Genomic DNA, 21,319 nt, shown 5'->3' with positions numbered 1-21,319 from the left:
GCTGCTGTATGAAAGGAGACATTTCACATATATTTAATGCCTTTATATCAAGGCAGTGATGGGTAACATGGGCACTCTTTTGACGTGTTTGAGACTTCAGTTAAAATAATGTCTTGAATGTCTATATGCTTGGAAATGGAAAGAAGTGCAAAAAAAATCCCAATTTACTGATGATGTGAACACTGAAGAAAATACCATAGGATACGCATTTGTTCATAAATAATAAACGTGCCCTCTCTGTGAAGCTCACCTTCAGTAAAACGGCACTGTCTTAAATGTCTCAAATTCTCTTGACCTTTCAGTGTGATAGTGAAGTCTTAAATGCAGTTTATCCAAATCTTCACTAATTATCTTTCCATTCAAATATCTTTGTATTTGTCGGTATTTATTCAGTTGCTTAAAAAACAAAAATCAGAAAAAAATGAGGAAACAAGGCAAAGAATCAAAAAGCCCAGGGGTTTCCTTCAGCACGTTCTGGATTTAGAGGCTGTTATGTTGTTTCCGCAGATGTGCCTGCTTTGTCTTTTTCTGAGGTCCATCCCTTTATAATAGCAAGATGACCAGCAGGGCCTTTATGGAAGGAGAGCCAATTCCCAGTAGTTCTATGTTTTGTTTTGTTTCCTCCTCTCCCATGTGGCTCATTTGGGATCCAGATTGTAGTAAGCGTCCTGTCTCTTCTCTCAGGACTCACCTCCACACCCCCATTCCTCCCTTCTTCCTGAACCGCCCCAGTCCTTGGGAGTTTTTGTCACCAGATCATTCCATTCACTACTATTCTATTTATTGCATTATGCTGTTGTCTTCTGTTCTCTTGGGAACTTCACTTTATTCAGGGAGGGGGATGTTAGTGGCCATGCTCTTAACAGTTATAAGATGTGTAACTTTAAAAAAAAATAGTTTATTTTTGAGAGAGAGAGTGGGAGAGGAGGAGCAGCGAGAGGGAGAGACAGGATCCAAAGCAGGCTGCATGCTGACAGCACAGAGCCTGATGCGGGGGCTTGAACTCATGAACCATGAGATCATGACCTGAGCCAAAATGAAGAGCCAGACGCTTAACCAGCTGAGTCACCCAAGTGCCCCTAAGTTGTGTAACTTTTTTGCTTGAAACTCTCCAATGGATTTCCTTCCAGTACGCTTAAAATGAAATACACAACGTTATCATGGCTTACAGGCCCTCCTTGCTCTGGCCTCCACCTCTCCAACATCTTCTACCCTGTTCTTCCTTTCTTGACCGTGCTCTAAAAGCACTGGTTTCCTTACTGTCCCCAGAACATGCAAAGTATGCTCAGGGCATCTGCATTTCTGGCTTTTCTTTCTCCTATGCATGTAATTTAATATGTACCAACATATACACATAATGCAACTTTGTGTCGAATGAATGTGTGTGTGTGTGTGTGTGTGTGTATGTGTGTGTGTGTGTATTCATTCTGTATTTATTTGCTGCCCCACTATGTACTTTAATAACCAATACCATGAGAACTGAAACTCTGTGTTGTTTACTTCTGTAACCCCAGTGATTTCAACAATATATTGTCCATCGAGGCTCTTAGCCTTTTTCTAAGTAAATGAATAAGTGAAGGGATCAGTAAATGAACGCATGTATGAATGAATCATTCTGCCACACATGTTAAAATGGTCTCATAGGGGCGGCTGGGTGGCTCAGTCAGTTAAGCGTCCGACTTCAGCTTGGGTCACGATCTTGCGGTCCGTGAGTTCGAGCCCCGTGTCGGGCTCTGGGCTGATGGCTCAGAGCCTGGAGCCTGCTTCCGATTCTGTGTCTCCCTCTCTCTCTGCCCCTGCCCCGTTCATGCTCTGTCTCTCTCTGTCTCAAAAATAAATAAATAAATAAATAACTTAAAAAAAAAAAATTAAAAAAAAATGGTCTCATAAAGTTTGGGGCCACCCTGGGCTATAGTGTGGCCTCTGCTCCTCCTGATTGTGGTGGATTAAGAGTACACAGCAGACAACATTTTTGAGAAAAGCTAGATGCTGTCACTCAAAATAAGGTTGCTGAGAAGGGCGAGAATAGATACCTACCCCTTTACTGTATTTCTTGATCAAATTTTGTCAGCAAGATACAAAGAAGGTGCCCTACCTAAGCGTTAACAGTCCTGACATAAAGCTCAAATAATGTCCAGTGAAGGCTTGAGGGAAGGTGTGGCCATTCTGAAAAGGCAATGGTAGACACAGCTAGGATGAGGAAAGCCCAGGAGAACACGAGATCATCCCTGAAGACCATCCAGTTTTCACCACGTTCATCTGTGTGTGTTAGACCAAATATTACCCATCGTGCAGATTGTTGGGACATCCAAATGTTAGACAAAATAGCTTAAATCCTGAAGAAATCTTTCAGTATGTGCCCTACATCACTAGGTCTTGCATTGCACTTTTTGTGTTTTGGAGGCCAGGAGTGTGACAGAAGAGTACCAACCGATCAGGTAACAAACCCCATAACTACAAATTGAGTCAGTTGTGCTGTGTGTGCGAAAGTAAACCGGAACCTCCTGTTTCAAAGCTACTATGTACTTTTTGTCAAAAACGTGTCTTTTTTTGCTACTTATCACTTTTATGTATGCAAAAAATTGTTAGAAAATCGTTTTGTAAAAGGTAAAATTTCTGTTTTTGTAATTCAAAAACCTCAGGTCTAAGTACAATAGATTAGTAATGTAATATGGTACTTATGTTGTAATTTTTTGTGATTAAAAAAGGGAAGTTTTGTATTTAAAATTTTTATTTCAGTGTTTAAGAGATCATATAAACAAATATAAAAGAGGACGTCATGCGGCATGTACCATTACAAAAACTCAGTATATAGGGACAACTAGATTATATGTATGAAATTAAAACACCTGATATTTGAAATGGCACAAACATCTATTTCTCATTTATTTGACTTACATCTTCTAAATTATGATGGTCTCTTGCTTTAAATCTTCCTTGAATTATAATTTTATAAGTTGATGTTTTCCCTATCATTAGATTGTGATCATTTTGAGTGTAGTGTCTATGGCTCCAGACATCTTGTGTTCCCTGTATTATCTTCTCTATAATTACTGTGGAATAGAGGTTGTTTTTTTTTAATATTTTTATCTTTATCCATTTCAAGAAGGACGGAGAGAGCGAGTGGGGGAGGGACAGAAAAAGAGAGGGAAAGAGAGAATCGCAAGCAGGCTCTGCACTGTCAGCATGGAGCCCGAAGGGGGCTCGAGCTCACAAAATGTGAGACCATGACCTGAGCTGAAACCAAGAGTTAGATGCTTAACCAACTGAGCCACCCAGGTGCCCCGGGAAATCACTTTTTTGATAGAATCCTCTGTAAATGAGGAAAATTGGAATGAACACATTTCTGAGCAACTTGTAAATCTATTAATGTGTTTATGCCAATAAAAGGTAGAAAACCGTGGCCACTTGCATGGCATGTTCAGCTGTTCTTTTTATATAACTGATATTGAGAAAATTTTCACATTTCTAATGGTGCCACGGGAAGGTAATGGAGAGAAGATTTTTAGAAAGCAAGAAATATGGAGTCTGAAAAATAGTTTGCAATGAAATGCAGACTAGTAGCACTCATAATTTAAATGTTTACTGGATACTGCATTGGGTACCGTATAGTGTTTCATTCTTCTCATACATGTGTATTTTCTCCTTTGAAACGGCCCGTGGAAATTTTGGCCTACTTCCCATTTAAAACCGGACTTGTTTTCAAATTAAGGGGGTATAGTAGTTTTTTCAAATTGGCGATCGTAGAAAATATAAAATCCTGCCGTTGGATAAGAAAATGTAAGTTTATTTTAGCGCACAGAAAACGTGGTTGTTTCCAGAGTATGTTTTCCCTTCCTTTTTTTTAACCCCTTTCCTTTTTTCCAGGCATTTCCTGGGAACATCAATTCTGACGGCGTGGTACGGCATGATTTGCAGCACGTGGTCATTGCCCGCTATGTGCGCATAGTGCCTCTGGACTGGAACGGAGAAGGCCGCATTGGGCTCAGAGTTGAGGTCTATGGCTGTTCTTACTGTGAGTACCTTTTGGAATTCGTGGTTGATTTTGTCATCTTCATTGACTTAGTAATTTGTTTATTTTTGATTCTTTCACATGACTTGCTTTCTCTGATGGTAAACTCCCTCGTTTTGTATATGAATAATATGCAAGGTTATTTGTATGTTAAAATATATCTTTACATTTTTACACAAAAAGGCATATAAAAAATACCTTACACAAAGGATTCGGGAATTGATTTTTGTTTAGTAGACTAAATGGCAAAGCTTATTAATTAAGTTGCCCAAAGTCTTATGAAATATTTAAGAAGCAGAAACTTGCAGTATTATCCATCATTTTGATAATTTGCGATGGATTTTGGATACATTCTCGAGGACGTCCTGCCACTTGTCTTCGGTTACACCTTTTACTATTTTAAAGCTAACCAGTAAGTTTTAATGTCACTGATATTTTACATGTCTATAAGTTTTATTTGCTTCATTTAAAAATTGACTTGGGGACGCCTGGGTGTCTCAGTCAGTTAAGCGTCCAACTCTTGATTTTGACGCAGGTCAAAAAAAATTTCTTTAATGTTTCAGCAAACATTAATGTTTTAATAATGTTTAAATAAACATTTAAATAAAATTTTAAACACAAAATGTTTAAATAAATGCTTAAAAAAATAAAAATTGACTCAGTCACCTAAAACAATACTTGTCCTTTAATTATGTTTTGAACTTTTTTTGTATTTTGTAAATATTTTAAAGTTTTTATTTATATTTTGTAAATGCATATACGTGTGTGTGTGTGTGTGTGTGTGTGTGTGTACACACACACACATTATATAAATATAGATAGATGGATAGATCTAGTGATTATAATATGTGGATTTTGGGGATTGTGGTTCTGTTGTCTCTCTTTTACTCATTTTGCTGATTTCCTCCTCCTCCTCCTCCTCCTTCATTTCTTTCTTCTCCGATAGCCTTCTTATCTGCCTCTCCCTATCTTCGGGCTTCCTCATCTTCCTCCCTGTGACTTTTGTCTCTTTGAAACTTGATCTGTGGAGCTTCTTTGGGACCGAGGTTGATGCTGGGTTCATCACAGAAGATTTATCTTTGCTTATTTGCTTCTCTGAAGGCGTTGCCAACACAGAATTACTTTAAAGATCGTTTGAGCTGTTTTGAGGCCACTAGCTAGTGAGTTCAGTCTGCAAATACATGGTTTGCAAATACTGGCTTTAAAATATGAATTCTCTGGTGAAATATTTCCGCCTCCTAGGAAGTTGTTTTTCCCCTCTTACTGCTAGGGGAAGAGGAATGCTGGATAGGGATGGAATGGAGAATTGGGATATTAGCCTCATGCAAGGAGTCTCCTGTTAGACTCTCCTACCCCTTCCTATCGATCCAGAAAAATAAAAGCTCACTGTAACCAGAAGACGGCAGGTGTCTTCTTGGGCAGGCTTTTTGAAATTAACCAACATTTGGTAGTTTATAATAAAATACACATAAAGCCTTTACCTCTGTAAGAATTAGTTACAGAGATTGGTGAAAATGGTAGCCGTGGTGATGACCAAATCCTATTTATTTATTCATGGGCAACATCATTATGTGCAAACTGAACTGGTTGCTGCACAGCGGCCATGGAGATCATTGAAAAAATTCCCTACTTGTTTATTTTATTTGGTCATCACTTCAGCATAGCAAATACAATGAATGGAGAGACATACGGATTTAGTTCTTCAGGAGAATGTGGCTCTTCAGGAGGAAGATTTAACCCGCCAGGAGGAGCTAAAATGAGCCCTAACATAAATTTGGGTTTTTTATTTGTGTGTCTGGGTATTATGGACACAGAACCCTGTATTCACACATTTTCTAACAGTCAGCACATCGGGAAAGCCACAACAAAATGTGAAATTTTTCTCTACACGACAGATTTTCTAAGCAGCATGGTCAGCTTTTGGTAAATGAAAAATATGTAACACTCTTCACGGGAACCATGATGTGTGTAATTTATTTTATTAATAATTATTTATTGAGCACTTTTTATGTGTCATGAAATGTGCTGAATGTTAGTAATACAACAGTGAGTAAGGAAAACGTGGTATGAGAGACAAAGGGGAACAGTTAGTGTAGGAATAGTGCTTGGGGTAAGAATAGCGGAGGTGAAAGGTCACTTAAGCCAGCATGACAGAGCTGAGCGGAAAACCGGCTGGGGTGGTGCGTGTGGTGCCAGGGCTCACTACCGCTGCCTCTTTCCCACCTCGCAATTCCAACAAAATGAACACCTGGGCCGCCATCGTCAAGTCAATGAAAGCATCGAATGGATACCCCACAAGCACCCATCAGGCCCCCTGCGGTTACTGCTGTTTTTTTAAGTTTGTGTATTTATTTTGAGAGAGAGAGGGAGGGAGAGCGAGCGTGAGTGAACGCGCGCAAGCTGGTGAGGGGCAGAGAGAGGGGGAGAGAGAGAATCCCAAGCAGGCTTCGTGCTGTCAGCACAGAACCTGTCTCGGGGCTCAAACCCACGAACTGTGAGATGATGACCTGAGCTGAAACCAAGAGTCAGATGCTCAACCAGCTGAGCCAAATGGAACCCTAAAGTACACATTATTTCTCACCTGACTTACTTTGTTCAAAACAGTAATTGTGAGAATTAGCCACGCTGTCATGTGAGGGATTTGTTGATATTCATTAGTACTGTTACTCTGGTGTGTGAACATTCTACACTTACTCATTTTATGTTGATGAACATATGAATTGTTTCCAGTTTTTGGCCATTTGGGTCAGATTGCTGTAAACATTCCTCATGGGTGTCGACTTAGGAATAGGTAATGCTAAGTTAGGATATCTGTATGCTTTAACTTGTGTCAATCATGACAAATTTTTTCCTGAAGCGGTTGTATCAGTTCAGACTTCCACGGCCGATGTCCTAGTGTTGCTGTTGCTTCACAAATTCCTGCACTTTTTATTGATTTGAAAGTCTTAGCCATTCTGGTGGGTGTTATTTTATCTCGTGGTTTTAGGGAACACTTGCCTGGTTTTTAAAGAGGTTATGCCTGTTGGTCATCTATAGGCCCTCTTTTTGAAGTGTTTATTGGAGAATTTTGCCCATGTTTCTATTGGGTTTCTTCTTATTGATTTATCGTCTCATTGTTCTGAGTAGTTTTTACAGCCAGCTGTCTTTTTAAAATTTCATTCTTGTTACAGTCTCTAGAAATGTATCTAAATATCTAAAAAAAATTGAAATGGTTTTCTTTACAAATAATTGTTCCATTCCATTCCATTCCATTCCATTCCATTCCATTCCAAGTTTATGTATTTTGAGAAAGAAAGAGAGGGCACGAATGTGGGGGCAGGTAGAGAGAATCCCAAGCAGGCTCTGTGCTGCCAACACAGAGCCTGATATGGGGCTTGGACCCATGAACTGAGAGATCATGGCCTGAGCTGAGGTCGGACATTCAACCAACTGAACCACCCAGGCACCCCTAAAATTAATCATTTACATTTTTTTTAACATTTATTTATCATTGAGAGACAGAGACAGACAGAGCATGAGCATGGGATGGGCAGAGAGAGGGGGAGACACAGAGTCCAAAGCAGGCTCCAGTCTCTGAGCTGTCAGCACAGAGCCTGACGCAGGGCTTGAACTCACAGACTGCAAGATCGTGACCTGAGCTGAAGTCGGACGCTTTTCCCACTGGGTCACCCAGGAGCCCCATAAAATTAATTATTTTAAAACCAACACCATCAGTGGGGTTACTTTAGATCTCAACGTAAGGGCAAATGCAGCTTGCCCAAAGGTAAATAGTGCGCTGACCTGGGTGTGGCCTAAAACATGAGGGCATGTACTATACTCATCGCAAGTGGATCTGTAAAGTCGTGTGCTAGTGCTATTATGGGCTTTTCCATCTGGTGAGGGCTCTGGAAATCACAAGATGGGAAGGGGGAAAAATACCTGAAGCTAAATAGGAAGCTAGATTTTTCCAGTGTTAAGTCCCTCTGTGGCAGGGGAGGGAGAGGGGTCTGCCACTTTAGGAAAATGTACTAACATTACACCAATAGATGCCAGTGGAGTAAATGATGAATCGGCAGCATAAAATAAAATAAAGTCAAATAGAAGTTTAAAAATACCACTGTAGTAGGTTGAAGTAAATTGGATAATGGCCCCAGAGACATGAGTTACTCATCCCTGGAACTGTAAATGTTATATTGTGTTTGTAGATATGATTAAGTTAATTATTGAGACAAGGAGATTGCCCTGCGTTATCCAGGTGGGTTCTAAAGCAGTGGGTTCCGTCCTCATGAGAGGTGGACAGAGGGAGAATTCACAGCTAGGAAAATGGCTGCATTGTGACCACAGAAGCACAGATCCAGTGATATGGTTGTAAGTCAAGGAATGTCAGAAGCCACCAAAAGCTGGAAAAGGAAAGGAACAGATACTCCCCTGGAGCCTCTGGTGGAATTCAGGTCTTGCTGACGCACTGATTTGAATCCAGTGAAACTGATTTGGGACTCCTAGCCTCCTATAACGCTCCTGTTACAACAGGGGCAGGAAACTGTACCAGCATCAATACCAGTATAGGGGGGAAAAAGGTATGAAAATAGTTCTAGAGTAATGCTCTTCAGGAGAACTTCAGGCAAAGACAGAACTGTCCTTGACCTGCTGGAGGCCACTGCTCAAGTTTTCCTGTTGAGCACTTGAAAGGTAGCTCAGACAACTGAGAAACTACATGTTAAATTGTATTTAATTTTAATTTATTTGAATTTGAATTTAAATAGTGTGACTGCTGGCTACTATATTGGATGGTATAGATTAGAAGAACCAAAACATCCATATGTTATTATTTTCTTTCAAGTCCTTTTATAGTTTAAAGTATCGATAACATTCATTTTTAAATGTCATTGTCTAATTTTTCCCTTAGTTTGGAAAACGTCGATTTAATCACCCTGGAAGCTGTCTTTATTGTCAGAAAGTTGGTGACTAGTCGTTTCTCTCACCAGATCCCTAACTGGGCCATTTTCCAACCTAATGTCCAGATCAGAGAATTTTTTGTCTATTTGTGAAGAATGCATATTGTATTTATCTCTTTTCCAAGAAAAATACATGTTTATAATAAAAATATGTGTTAAACCTATTTGTGATGGAGAGCTTTCCCAAAGGTATTATGATTTAAATTTACCTGTAGTGGAATTCAGGCCAGTGTGGGCCTTTAGAAGATGGCCTTCTAGGGGCGCCTGGGTGGCTCAGTCGGTTAAGTGTCCGACTTCAGCTCAGGTCATGATCTCAACGTTCCTGAGTTTGAGCCCTGCATCGGGCTCTGGGCCGACAGCTTGAAGCCTGGAGCCTGCTTCAGAGTCTGTGTCTCTCTCTCTCCCTCTGCCCCTCTCCTGCTCACGCTCTGTTTCTGTCTCTCTCTCAAAAATAAATAAACATTGAAAAAATGTTAAAAAAGATGGCCTTCTATATATATATATATATACACACGTATATATATACATATATATATGTATATATATATATATATATGTATATATATACATATATAAAGATATTAAGCTTAGGGAACTATGTGTCAACAACTTTGGGTTTTCTTTTTTTTTTTTTTTTTCAGGATCAAAACAAGTTTATTACGGCCAGGCCAGACAGGGAAATACAACAGGTCCCAAAAGTCTGGCCCTGAACAAGCTTTGGGAATGTCTTATAAAGGCTGTATTGACCAATTGGGTTGCAAAGGGTGGCAGTTGGAAATGGTGGGCACCAATTACACAGTGTTGTAGCTCTTTAAAATATAACTTGTTGACTCTAGTCCATGGGGGAGGGGAAGAAAAAAAAAAAGAGGTTAGAGAGGGAGAGAGCCAAAGCATAAGAGACTCTTAAAAACTTTGGGTTTTCAATGAGAAAAAGAATAATGGATCTTTGAGGGTGGAAATGTCAGTCAGATACACCCTTCCGTTTTTCCCCATTAAGTGTAGCAGAACTGTGTATGCTGGGGTCCCGGCAAGGAAAAACTAGGCTTTGATCGCTCCTGTGGGAGAGAAATGCATTCTCTCATCTTTCTAGCAACCCCTTAGAGGATTTATCTGAGGTCTGTCTTAAAGTTCCAGGTTAGGGAATGGGGTTATGCTTCCTGTATCTCAAAGTTTGCCAGCAGAACTAGAGAGGGAGAAATCTCGGTATGAGCACTGTTTCTGTTGGAGGGCACCCACTGTACTCCCCCCTATGCCTGTCATCGTCCCCCAGTGCACTTCCTTCGTGATCACTTTGTCATCTGAGAAATTAGACACTTCTCAGGGTAGCAAATAAAACGTTCACTCTGCTCCAGGTGGACAAGGTTTTAGTTCCAGGCCACTACTTTGAAGCCTTTAGGGCTTCTGCTGAGGTTTTGTTTCCTGACTTGTCTTGAGGGTAATATGAGTTCCAACTTCAATGACTCTAAACTTCTTGGAAATTATTCTGCTCCCTCTCCATTCAGTTTTCCCTCAAGTTTAGTTGAAACAAGTGCATGCTGTTATTTTTAAAACGGAGTAATATTCCCCACGTCTTCTCACTGCGTAAGCCTTCTCCCAACACACCGATGCTCATCTTGCTCTGTACCAGAGGGACCACATGAAGCAGAAGGGAGAAGTCTCACTCTCACAATTTTTAAAAACCATTTATGGCTGCAGTGCTCAAACATTCGTTTTACAAGAGCCCCACACAGCGTACTGATTGAAGCAGTGAACATTTTTGGTGACAAATCCTGTATTAGCTTTTGACCAGTCTTCCTAAGAGTGAGGTCAGTGCCTTGGGAAGCCAAGAGACATACACAGCTAAACTAATTTTTATATATGCCTTCACTTTCGATGAATCATTCATAAAGCCTAGATATATCGCCCAGTGCAAATCATGGTGGAAAGTAAGCACCAGGAAAAGCAGGAGAAAGGGGTAAGAGAAGCCAAATCCAAAGAGACGGACAGTGTTTTGTCCCTCTCCTGCTGGGCAAATGAGGTCATCCTCTTACAGGGACCGCAGCTGACTCTCCCAGTTCCCATGCTGCCCAGGCCAGAGGTGCTGTCATGTGCATGCGCGTCAGTTGCCTAGATCCACAAATCGTGGTGTAAGACAGCTGGGCTTACTTCTGTCACAGATCTGGAGGGCAGAAGTTGGACATCAAGGTGTTAGCAGAGGTGACTCCGTCTGAGGGCAGGCTCAAGGGGAGAAACCGTCTCATGCATCTCCAAGTTGTGGTGGTTGCTGGGAATCCTCGGTGCTCCTTGACCCGGTGGTGCATCATTCCAGTGTCTGCCTCCACTTTGAAATAGTGTTCCTCCCTGTGTGTCAGTGTCTTTGGACCTTCACGTGGCCCTCGTGTAAGGACACCACTCATTGGATTTAACATCCACCTGAATCAGTATGACGTAATCTTAAAGTAGCTAATTATATCTGCAAAGACCCTATTTCCAAATAAAGACCATGTTTTGAGTTTTTGGGTGGATATGAATTTTGGGAGAACATGTGTATTCATTAAAATTGGTAACAGTTTCTATCCAGATCAGTTTAGCTCAGCAGAGAAATAAATAAGCAGTTCTGGAAGTCTACTCATGTTTTCCTATTTAAATTAAATATTTGATTTTGCATAATATAAAAGGGCCTCAGTTACTTGTATTTTGTGTTCTTCACACACACATACACACACGTACACACACACACACAGAATAAAATATTTTTTATGTTGCTTGGGGATCAATAAATTGTGACACAGACTCATCAATCCCATTAGCATTTATTGAATTCTATTTGTCGAGATTTTGCTAATTTTAAATCTGAAATGCAAATCTGACCATATCACACCTGTGGTTGAAACACTTTAATGATGCTCCATTGCCTATAAAGTCCAAGGTGTTAGCTTGAAGTACAGTGCCTTCCTAGTACCTCTGCAGCCTTATCTCCCTCTGTCAGCACAGAGCCTTACATGGGGCTCAAACTCGTGGACAGTGGGATCATGGCCTGAGCCAAAGTCAGATGCTCAACCGACTGAGCCACCCAGGCACCCCGTCACCTCCTCACTTTCTTATCTTCCAGGATTTAGTTGAGATGCAATTTTCAACAAGAAGACTTCTCTGGGGGCACATGGGTGGCTCAGTTGGTTAAGCATCCAACTCTTGATTTCGGCTCAGGTTGTGATCTCACGGTTTGTGAGTTTGGGGCCCACATCAGGCTCTGGGCTGATGGCATGGATCTTGCTTGGGATCCTCTCCCTCTCTCTCTGCCCCTCCCCTGCTCGCTCACATGCTCTTTCTCAAAAATAAGTATAAATACTAAAAACAAGAAGATTTCTCTGAATTTCCAGAGTGAATCATATTTTTTTTTGCTCACATTATACTATGTGAATATCTCCAATGAAATATTTATCAAAGCATTCTAAAATATAGCAGGCTATGAGGTACTGGGGGAGAGGCCAGACACTGTTACCTTATTCATTATTGGCATCTTGTCCATTAGCAGACTCTACACAAGTCATGTTTGCTGAACTGAACTATTATCAGGTATAAATGATGCAGACCTAACTTACTCCCTCAGTGAAAATTGATTATTCTTTGATGCTGGATAGATTAGTTGAGCAGGGTATGATCCTGTTGTATCCTGTTGAATGGTGCTGTATTCATAAATGTTCCAAAGAGTCAAATAAAACAAAGGATTTAGTATTTGTTTTTCTTTTTTTTTTAAACGTTTATTTATTTATTTTGAGAGAGAGAGAGAGTGTGTGTGAGCAGGGGAGGGGCAGAGACAGAGGATCCCAAGAAGGCTCCATGCTGTCCACGCAGAGCCCAACACAGGGCTTAATGTCATGAACCACGAGATCACGACCCAAGCCGAAATCAAGAGTCAGACGCTCAACTGACTGAGTCATCCAGGCACCCCTTAGTATCTCTTTTTCTAATTTAAAAGTTTTGAGACCTTGTGTTATTTCTAGTTAAGATTATTTTAAACCACAACTTCATGAGGCTCCTTCGTAAATTATAAATACATAAATTGCTTATCATCAGAGGAAAAATACCCCACTCTTATTAGTTAATTTGAACTTTATATCCAGATTCATGTGAAAATAAAAACAAATCAATGTAAAAATAGAGTCAACAGCTATCAAAGTCAAGTTACACAGGGTAAAGAGATAATTATAATTGCCACGGTAGTATGTTATGTATGCAGGACATGCTGTGTTCCTAAATGTGTATTCAGGTAGACAAAAAATAACTTTGATATGTGTTCTTGCCATTAAGAAAAATGGAACTTAGATTCAAGCACGTGTATTCTTTAGTTCTTTGAAAAGTAGTTTACATTTCAAACTGGAATTGGAATGCTTTGTAACAGAAAGGTTATCCCTCTGTATCTAATTGGGTCTCACTTCCTGGTGATAATGCAGTGACTGATGCTTATTGTAGCAGGTGGAAAATATTTTTGAGATCATTTGTGTTATGGTTTTTACTTACTGAGCAATGTAAATTCAAAGGTATAGGTATTAAAGATAATAAATTATCATTTTATATAATATATACCATTTTATATAATAAATAGTCTGATAAATACTCGGTGGGTCTCATTCCTGGATTGGAATTTGAGGGTGACATTTGCGTTGAATGGAAATTTATGGCATGAAAAACAAAGAATCGCGTTCTCATTTTTCATGTCTGTGGAGATGCATGCGATCAGCATTTGGTTGTTTCTTTTCAGTATAGTTTCTTTTACTTGGGAGGTAGTTACTTTCTAAAAGTCTATTCAATGAGAAAATATGGCAAGTGTCAGTAAGTTTCTCCTTAGATACAAGACAGTCACACGTGACTGCTAGTTCATATTTTGGAGAAATATTTACTTAGTCATTGATTTAGAGTTAGATTTACATTGTATTGCTTACTACAAAAATATAAATTTAAAATACTCTCAAGAATTTTCAAAGCTCACATATAAAATCAACAGTGTTGATTTAAAGTAAACCAAAATTATTGACAGAGAATAACATATAATCGTACCTGTTTGCAGTTCTGAATTAGGAGTAACAGTATACTTCAACTGTGGAAAAAGAGTGGATTTATTTTTCATTGTGAATATTAGTTGAGAATTCTCTTCATAAAATAATTTTCCAAGAAAAATACATATTTAAACCAAAGCGTACACATATTATGATAACTGGTTGAAGATTAGAAGAAAATAATGAAAAATAACCACGCTTCAGCATGGTTTACAAATAAGGTATTTTGATTAATACAAAGAGTCACATGTATACTGCACAAGAACTTTAAAAAGTTCCCAAGAGACCTCCCAGCCCAATCCCTTATTTTACTAATGAGGAAACCAAAATCCACAGGGTTATGTGAGTTGCATAAGTGAGTTAATTGCATACCTAGAAACGCTGCATAAAAATCTGAAGCATTGCTCCTTTCCTGTCATTTGATACCTCTCTCTTCTGGCTAATTCTTTTCTTCTCCATCCACAAGGACTTTCTATAGTCATAGTCATGGCCTACAGAAAATATTATTTTGTAGTTTCTAAAGACTATAAAAATTGGCCCACAGTTTTCACTATAAGAACATATAGGAGGAGATATTCAGCAAGAAAAATATCAACACTTTTGTACATCCCACATGTCCAACAGGGGAATTTAAAGGACTGGTCATCATAACACACTCATTTGAGGACAGCTTGCAAATAACTTGCAAAGCTCAAGCTTTCTCGCATTTTGGTACAGAAAGTTTTTCAACCTCGGTGTGTTTCCTCCAGGAACGTCAGCTCCTGAGATATTTTAACTACCATTTACGTATATGTTAATCCATACTTGCAAAGAATATGCAAGTTAAAATTACAGTTATATAGTCCATCAGTGTTTCACTTATAATTCCTGAGTAATGTGAGGAAAGAAGTAAAATTTAAAATACTGCAAATATACACTAAGAGATTCTTTTATTAGCTTTTACTCTTGAGTTGTTAGTCTTAATTATCACCTATTTAAATTAGCTTAGCTAGGGAGAAAAAAGCAAATATTTAAGACGGCAGTTATCACCCTCATAAATTAAAAGTAACAATATAATAAAATAATCATTTAGTATGCTGACTTAAACCTTCTAGCAATGCAAATTATTTGGGTATATTTTTTAAAAAGTAAATATCACTCATTTTAAAACATTTAATAACTTTATTCCTTTTAGACTAGTATCAGATTTTTTATACCTAGACTGGAAAAAATTATCACAATTTTTTTAGACTCCGGTTCTCATTGGAATATATATATATGTAATATTTTCTTAAGCTCCAAATAGTGTCGTATTCGTCTTTTTTAGTCTTTCATGCTCATTTTGGTGGATGGAGAGGAGTTGAAGAGCCTACCCCTGCCCTCTGTTCCATTTCACTTCCAGTTAATGAGAGAATGATCCTAGGGAAGGAGGCAGGTCCCTTCGACCAATCTCTTTGTTAATGTTCTGATAAATGTGCCCCCTGCACTCCCAAATAATTAACTTTTCTAGGAGGAAAGCTCTTATCAGTGGAATGTGTTGAGCATTCCTGTTACGAACCTGTTTCAGGATGTTTATGGCAAACTAAACACACTTAGCTTCTCCGGATTTATGAACATAACTCCCTGGAAAATAACTCATGAGCTAGGTGATCACTGAGGTGTTGAAGGGAGGTGTTTCACGACCTAAATGTTCAAGAATAAGCGGAAATTATGCCTGATCCTGAGAATAAGGGAAGGTTTTGGCTAGGGGACCTTTTCCCCAGGAGCATAGTTAGTTGTAGGGGGAACTTGCAGTCAGAACATTGGAGACACTCTGGACTTTTCTCAGATGTCAGAGTACACATAATACTGGGCCTTAATTTTAGGCTTCATCCCACACAGCCTTGTGATGGATGGTTCTTGAAATTATTGGTAAAATTGAACTTTAGGTTAAGACCTTTATTTGTATAAATCTGATGTGCTCATCTGATCTTAATATCTCTACATGGATTGTATTAATTACTAGCCTTAGTCAAATAGACAGCATGTAAAGCCTCCTGCAACATTTTTTCTTCCCTGCTGTCAACCTAGTATTTATCAGATATTTAGGGGTTTTGTACTATTTTAAAGTTGCTGTGTCAGCTGTATTTATGTATGCTACAGAAGGAATTTAGAGACTGGGCAAGTGGCTTCTTATACTTGCTTTATAATGCAAATGTTATAATTGGGAGTGGGGAGAATCCTCTTTCCTATGGCATTGTGCTTATATCTAAAAGATCATTCCTTTCCTCAAATCATTTTACAAGGTTTTCTGTGCTGCCGAGGACCAGGTGACAGTATGACTGAGGTCACTCACTCTAAGTGTTTGACTCTGAGCACAGTTGGTTTAACAGCACCTCTGATTAAAGTCTACTCCAAATTTAGACAAGTTGTGACCATCTATTACAGGAATGCTTTTTGTTGATCAAAAAATAAATTACATTTGCCAATACTAAAGTTCGCAATCAAAGAGCAAGTTCAGTCATAGCAAACCCCAGCGAGAGGTGCAGAAGCATATCCAAGGGGTAGAATGGAACAGGGGGTTTCAGTTCATTCTTCAGATGAGCTTTTTTTCAGCAGTTTTTAAGGGAAAACATCACACAAATTAATTTAGAACCATTGTACAAAGGAGGTTTTCTGAATTCAAGATCGTAGGATGACTAGAAAATGCATTGTGTTTGTTCTTCTGTCACCCAACAGTGTAAAGTCATTCTGGACCGTCCACCAGCCATGCCGTGTAGTGACAGTCTCCCACATCTCTTACATGACCTTCCATAAATAACTCTAAATCACCCCATCTCCTGTTTTTGTAATTTGTGCCACTCATTCTTTTTTTATTCTCTATTCTTGTTCTTTCTACAATGAAAGAATGTTTTAAAACAAATCACATTTTATACTTTGGCTATGGCGATGTTTTTGGTCAGAACATTCATTGTTGGCCATGGGGGCAAGAGGATGTCCTGTTCCGTATAGAGTCTTCAGCAGCATCACTGGCCTCTGCCCATTAGATGCTAGTCATACATCACTCCTTGTTCAGGAGTGACAACAAAAATTGACACCAGACGTTAAAACATGTCTGCTGTGGGGGACAGCATTGCCCCTGGGTGAGAACTGCTTGTGGAGATCGCACTTGTCACTTGGTAATTGGATTGTTAAATTGCTAGGCACTATAAAATAAAGAAAATAGACACATTGTAAGAAGCAATTTAGTTTTTGTTTAATCTATATTTTAGTGCCTGCTATGTGCAGAAAGTGTCTCCTGCATGCTGAGATGTCCTAAGACTTTATAGTGATAAGGGTGATAACCATGGTATTACAGTATGCTTCTAGATGTAGATCCCCGGAGTATATACTGTAGACAGAAACACTCCTCTATCACCTTATCAGCAGAAATATTGCAAGAAAAATGACCCCTTGAACACTTGTATCTTTTATCTGTGCCTTTTGCAGATTTTTTCCCACATTTTAAAAATACAAGCTGTTTTTTTTTAGTTGCCAATTGGTCAGTACTTTGCCATAGTTAATAACATTTTTTTTCAGCTAGGACCAGCTAGGATGTGTATTTTTTCGGGGGATAATTTTACATTTTCTTTCATGTGAATTTAAGCTTGGGATTGAGATAAGATTGACTGGATCCTCCCTCCACACAGTTTAGGCTGAATATTATTTATATAATTGTTGCTCTGCATTTTGCATTTGCCAATAGACAGTTAAAAAGAATAGAAACGGTATCAAATGTGCTTTGCTACTAGAATACAAATTCATATTTGTTTAGCACACTCCATTCACATTTGAGAAATATCGACATTCACGGTGTATAATATGAAGGCTGATTTTCTCTGAAAGAGAGGAGATAAATATGTCAAATAAAGCTTTGCTCCATTTCTTCTCAACTTCTTCTGCAAGGAGCTCTAGGCCTACTATTAAGGAGAGAAGGAAGGCCTGTTTTTGCATTTTTTCACAACACTTTCATTGACTATGTACCACCATGTGAAACCACATGACCTGGTGAATGTGTTGAGTAATCTGACTCAGACCTGTCCAATGCATATGAAACGCCATGCTTTTCCCCCTCCCTAACTCATGGGGCTCTGGTAAGAAATGGAATGATAGAATACAAGTGAATGTTCTTTGGATTTTAAGGATAAAGTCATTGCATCATCTTGATCATGTTTATTCAGAGATATACAAAGTAGAGTATAATATGTAGATAGTATAAACTATGTTCTATTTAGAGGTTCACTCGCTCCAGTGGGTGATGTCATTAAATTGGTTTGGCTGGTTTTTTATTGCTTTAAATTGAATTGACCAAGTCAGAGCTATTTGGATAACTTGAGACAGTTTCATTCTGGTTCACATGACTCACTTTGTAGTAATCTTAACCTCAAAATCAGTGTGTGTGTGTGTGTGTGTGTGTGTGTGTGTGTGTGTGTAGAGAATTTGATCCCTTTTTTGAGGGGAAAATAAATAATGGGAATGCTTTTTCTTAAGTATCAAGGACTTTTTTTTTCTTAGACAATTTTACTTATTTTTATGTAAGCTCTATGACCAGCATGGGACTTGAATTGGTGACCCAATATCAAGAGTCCCATGCTCTACTGACTGATCCAGCTAGGAGCCCTGGGAATGCTTTTAACTGTGATATTTTCCATGATGTACTGGGATAACATTTCAAAATTCAATATGCTAGTATTTCCACGGTGCTTTTTTTTAATTTTTAAAAATTTTTAATGTTTATTTATTTTTGAGAGAAAGAGAGATGCATAGAGTATGAGCAGGGGAGAAGCAGAGAGAGTGGGAGACGCAGAATCTGAAGCAGGCTCCAGGCTCTGAGCTGTCAGCAGAGAGCCCTACATGGGGCTCAAACTCACAAACTGTGAGATCATAATCTGAGCCAAAGTTGGAACCTTAACCACCTGAGCCACCGAGGTGCCCCAATGGTACTTTTCAATTAAGAAAAAAGAGGGTGATTTTATTAACTAAGCTACCATTTGTTTAGGTTAAATTTCATTAATTTGAATTATAAATGTATCTGATAGGAAATATTGTATCTAGAATGTAAGAAATAGCTACCATTTATTGAATATGTTTGGCTTATGTCTGCAGTGCAGACCTTATACAAAATAGGTGGTGGTGTCCTCATTTTGTAGATGAGAATACCAACGTTTGAAGAAGTAAAATAACTTACCTATGTATCACATGCTGTCAGTCTAGCCTTTTTTTTCCCACCATAGCATGTTACCTTCTGGAGGCAGCGTAAAACCAGAGCAAAATAGATCCACATGGAGGATAGTAATAATAATATTTATATAGCTAGAGTATTCAGCATTTACTCACCAGAGGTGATGTGTCAGATACTATGCTCAGTGCTTTATTTAATTCTCTTAAACTACTGAGTTGGGAACTATTATTGTCCCCATTTTATCAATGAGAAAACTGACGACTGAGTAAGTTTTTATTTACTCATTCAGCTAGTGAGCATTAAACACCAGGATAATGATGTATTTGGTTTGTTTGCTTGTTTGTTTATTGATTGATTGCCTTTTCCCCACTGCATCCAGTAGAACAATTGGAAAAGGAAAATGTGGATTCTTTTCTGCCCTACTTTTTGTAAAATTAGTTATTTTGGGGTATGTGGGTGGCTCAATCTGTTAAATGTCCAACTTTGGCTCAGATCGTGGTCTCATGGTTCATGGGTTCGAGCCCCATGTCAGGATCTGTGCTGACAGCCCAGAGCCTGGAGCCTGCTTTGGATTCTGTGTCTCCCTCTCTCTCTGTGTCTCCCCTGCTCATTCTCTCTCTCCCCACCCCCTACCCCCCCCCCCGCCTCAAAAATAAACAAACATTAAAAAGAACACAACAGTAAAGTACTTCCTTGACAGGGCACCTGGGTGGCTCAGTTGGGTAAGCATTGGACTTCAGCTCAGGTCTTGAGGACTTCAGCTCGGGTCATGATCTCATGGGTGTGAGTTTGAGCTCCACAGTGGGTCTGCCCCCCCCCCATGTTGGGCTCTACAGAGCCCACTTTGGATCCTCTGTCTCCCTATTACTCTGCCCCTCCCCTGCTGGTGTGCACAGTGTGCAGGTTCTCTGACTCAAAAATAAACATTAATTTTTTTTTATAAGTAGTTCCTTGAGGGCTGTGACAGGAAGAAATTGTTTGAATGAACTATTTGTGCAGCCACTACGAAAGTGTGAAGAGTTTTTAATGGCAAGAAAAAAACGGTCATGAGATGGAATTAGGTAGAGAAAAGCAGAATATAAAATTGTTTATATAAAGTATAAACAGTCTCTCTTTCATTTACCAGTTGGTAAAAAAAAAAAATTAAAAAATTAAAAGAAGTATAAAAACCACATCAGAGTGCTAACCTTACTATTATTTCTTTTTAAAAACTTTTTTTAATGTTTATTTTTGAGAAAGAGAGCACAAGTGAGGAAGGGCAGAGAGAGACACACAGAGAATCTAAAGCACGCTCCGGGCTCCTAGCTGTCAGCACAGAACCTGACCCGGGGCTCAAACTCACAAACCTGGAGATCACGACCTGAGCTGTTGTTGGACGCTGAACCAGCTGAGCCACCTAGGCGCCCCATCTAAGAAGTGCTATTATGGATAACTAATTCTCCCTTGCATTCTCTTCTGCATTACTAACATCCTATAACTATATCAAACTGTATTACTATCAAAAATTACTATAATCAGACACAGTTTGAAATGCATGCAAGATCTAAATCCCAATTTATAAATTCAGGTGTGTATGAAAGTTATCATTCCTTTATTAACAATTTGAATTTCAAGCTCCCATCTTGATGTTCTTTGGGGGAATTTTAGTCTTAGTATATCTTGTTGTCATTCCATTGGAGGGTCTTACTCAGTGTTATTGAACATGTACACACTTATCTGTCCCTGATATTTATTGTCTTCCTGTCCACATCTCCCTTCCCCCAAGCTCAGTGGCTCTCTGCTGTTTCTCTGGTACTACTAGGCATTAGAATCAATTGGGAACCTGTTGGATGGTCTACCAATAAATCATTACTTCAAAAGAGCAACCAGTTACTATATCGGAAGAGTATGTAAAGCTGGCTGATTTAACTAATTTACATAGTGTTCAGATTTCTAATAACAAAACTGTTCATTTGGTATGTATAGAATTAATTATATCATAAAAAGTACCTAAAATCTGTATTTTTAATTATATATGAAAAGGAGCAGTATAATACCTCTGTACTCTTGTGATTTCTATTTTAAAATTTATCTTTGAAGGGGTGCCTGGGTGGCTCAGTCGGTTGGGCGTCCGACTTCAGCTCAGGTCACGATCTCGCGGTCCGTGAGTTCGAGCCCC

At 39.0% G+C, this 21,319-nt stretch overlaps 1 protein-coding gene across 1 annotated transcript in view; it reads left to right on the top strand.

Annotated features, from left to right (window-relative positions):
• Positions 1-21,319, top strand: part of CNTNAP2 (contactin associated protein 2) — a 2,003,978-nt gene that overhangs the window by 841,240 nt on the left and 1,141,419 nt on the right. The window contains exon 4 of the mRNA XM_040471688.1: positions 3,868-4,015. Coding sequence (XP_040327622.1) covers positions 3,868-4,015 — 148 coding nt within the window. The remainder of the gene's footprint in view (positions 1-3,867; positions 4,016-21,319) is intronic.

The sequence above is a fragment of the Herpailurus yagouaroundi genome, unplaced genomic scaffold (genome assembly GCF_014898765.1).
Source record: "Herpailurus yagouaroundi ecotype Mexico unplaced genomic scaffold, PumYag 100, whole genome shotgun sequence".
NCBI lineage: Eukaryota > Metazoa > Chordata > Mammalia > Carnivora > Felidae > Herpailurus > Herpailurus yagouaroundi.
Note: the sequence above shows the minus strand (reverse complement) of the source record. Positions and strands in the feature narration are given on the sequence as shown.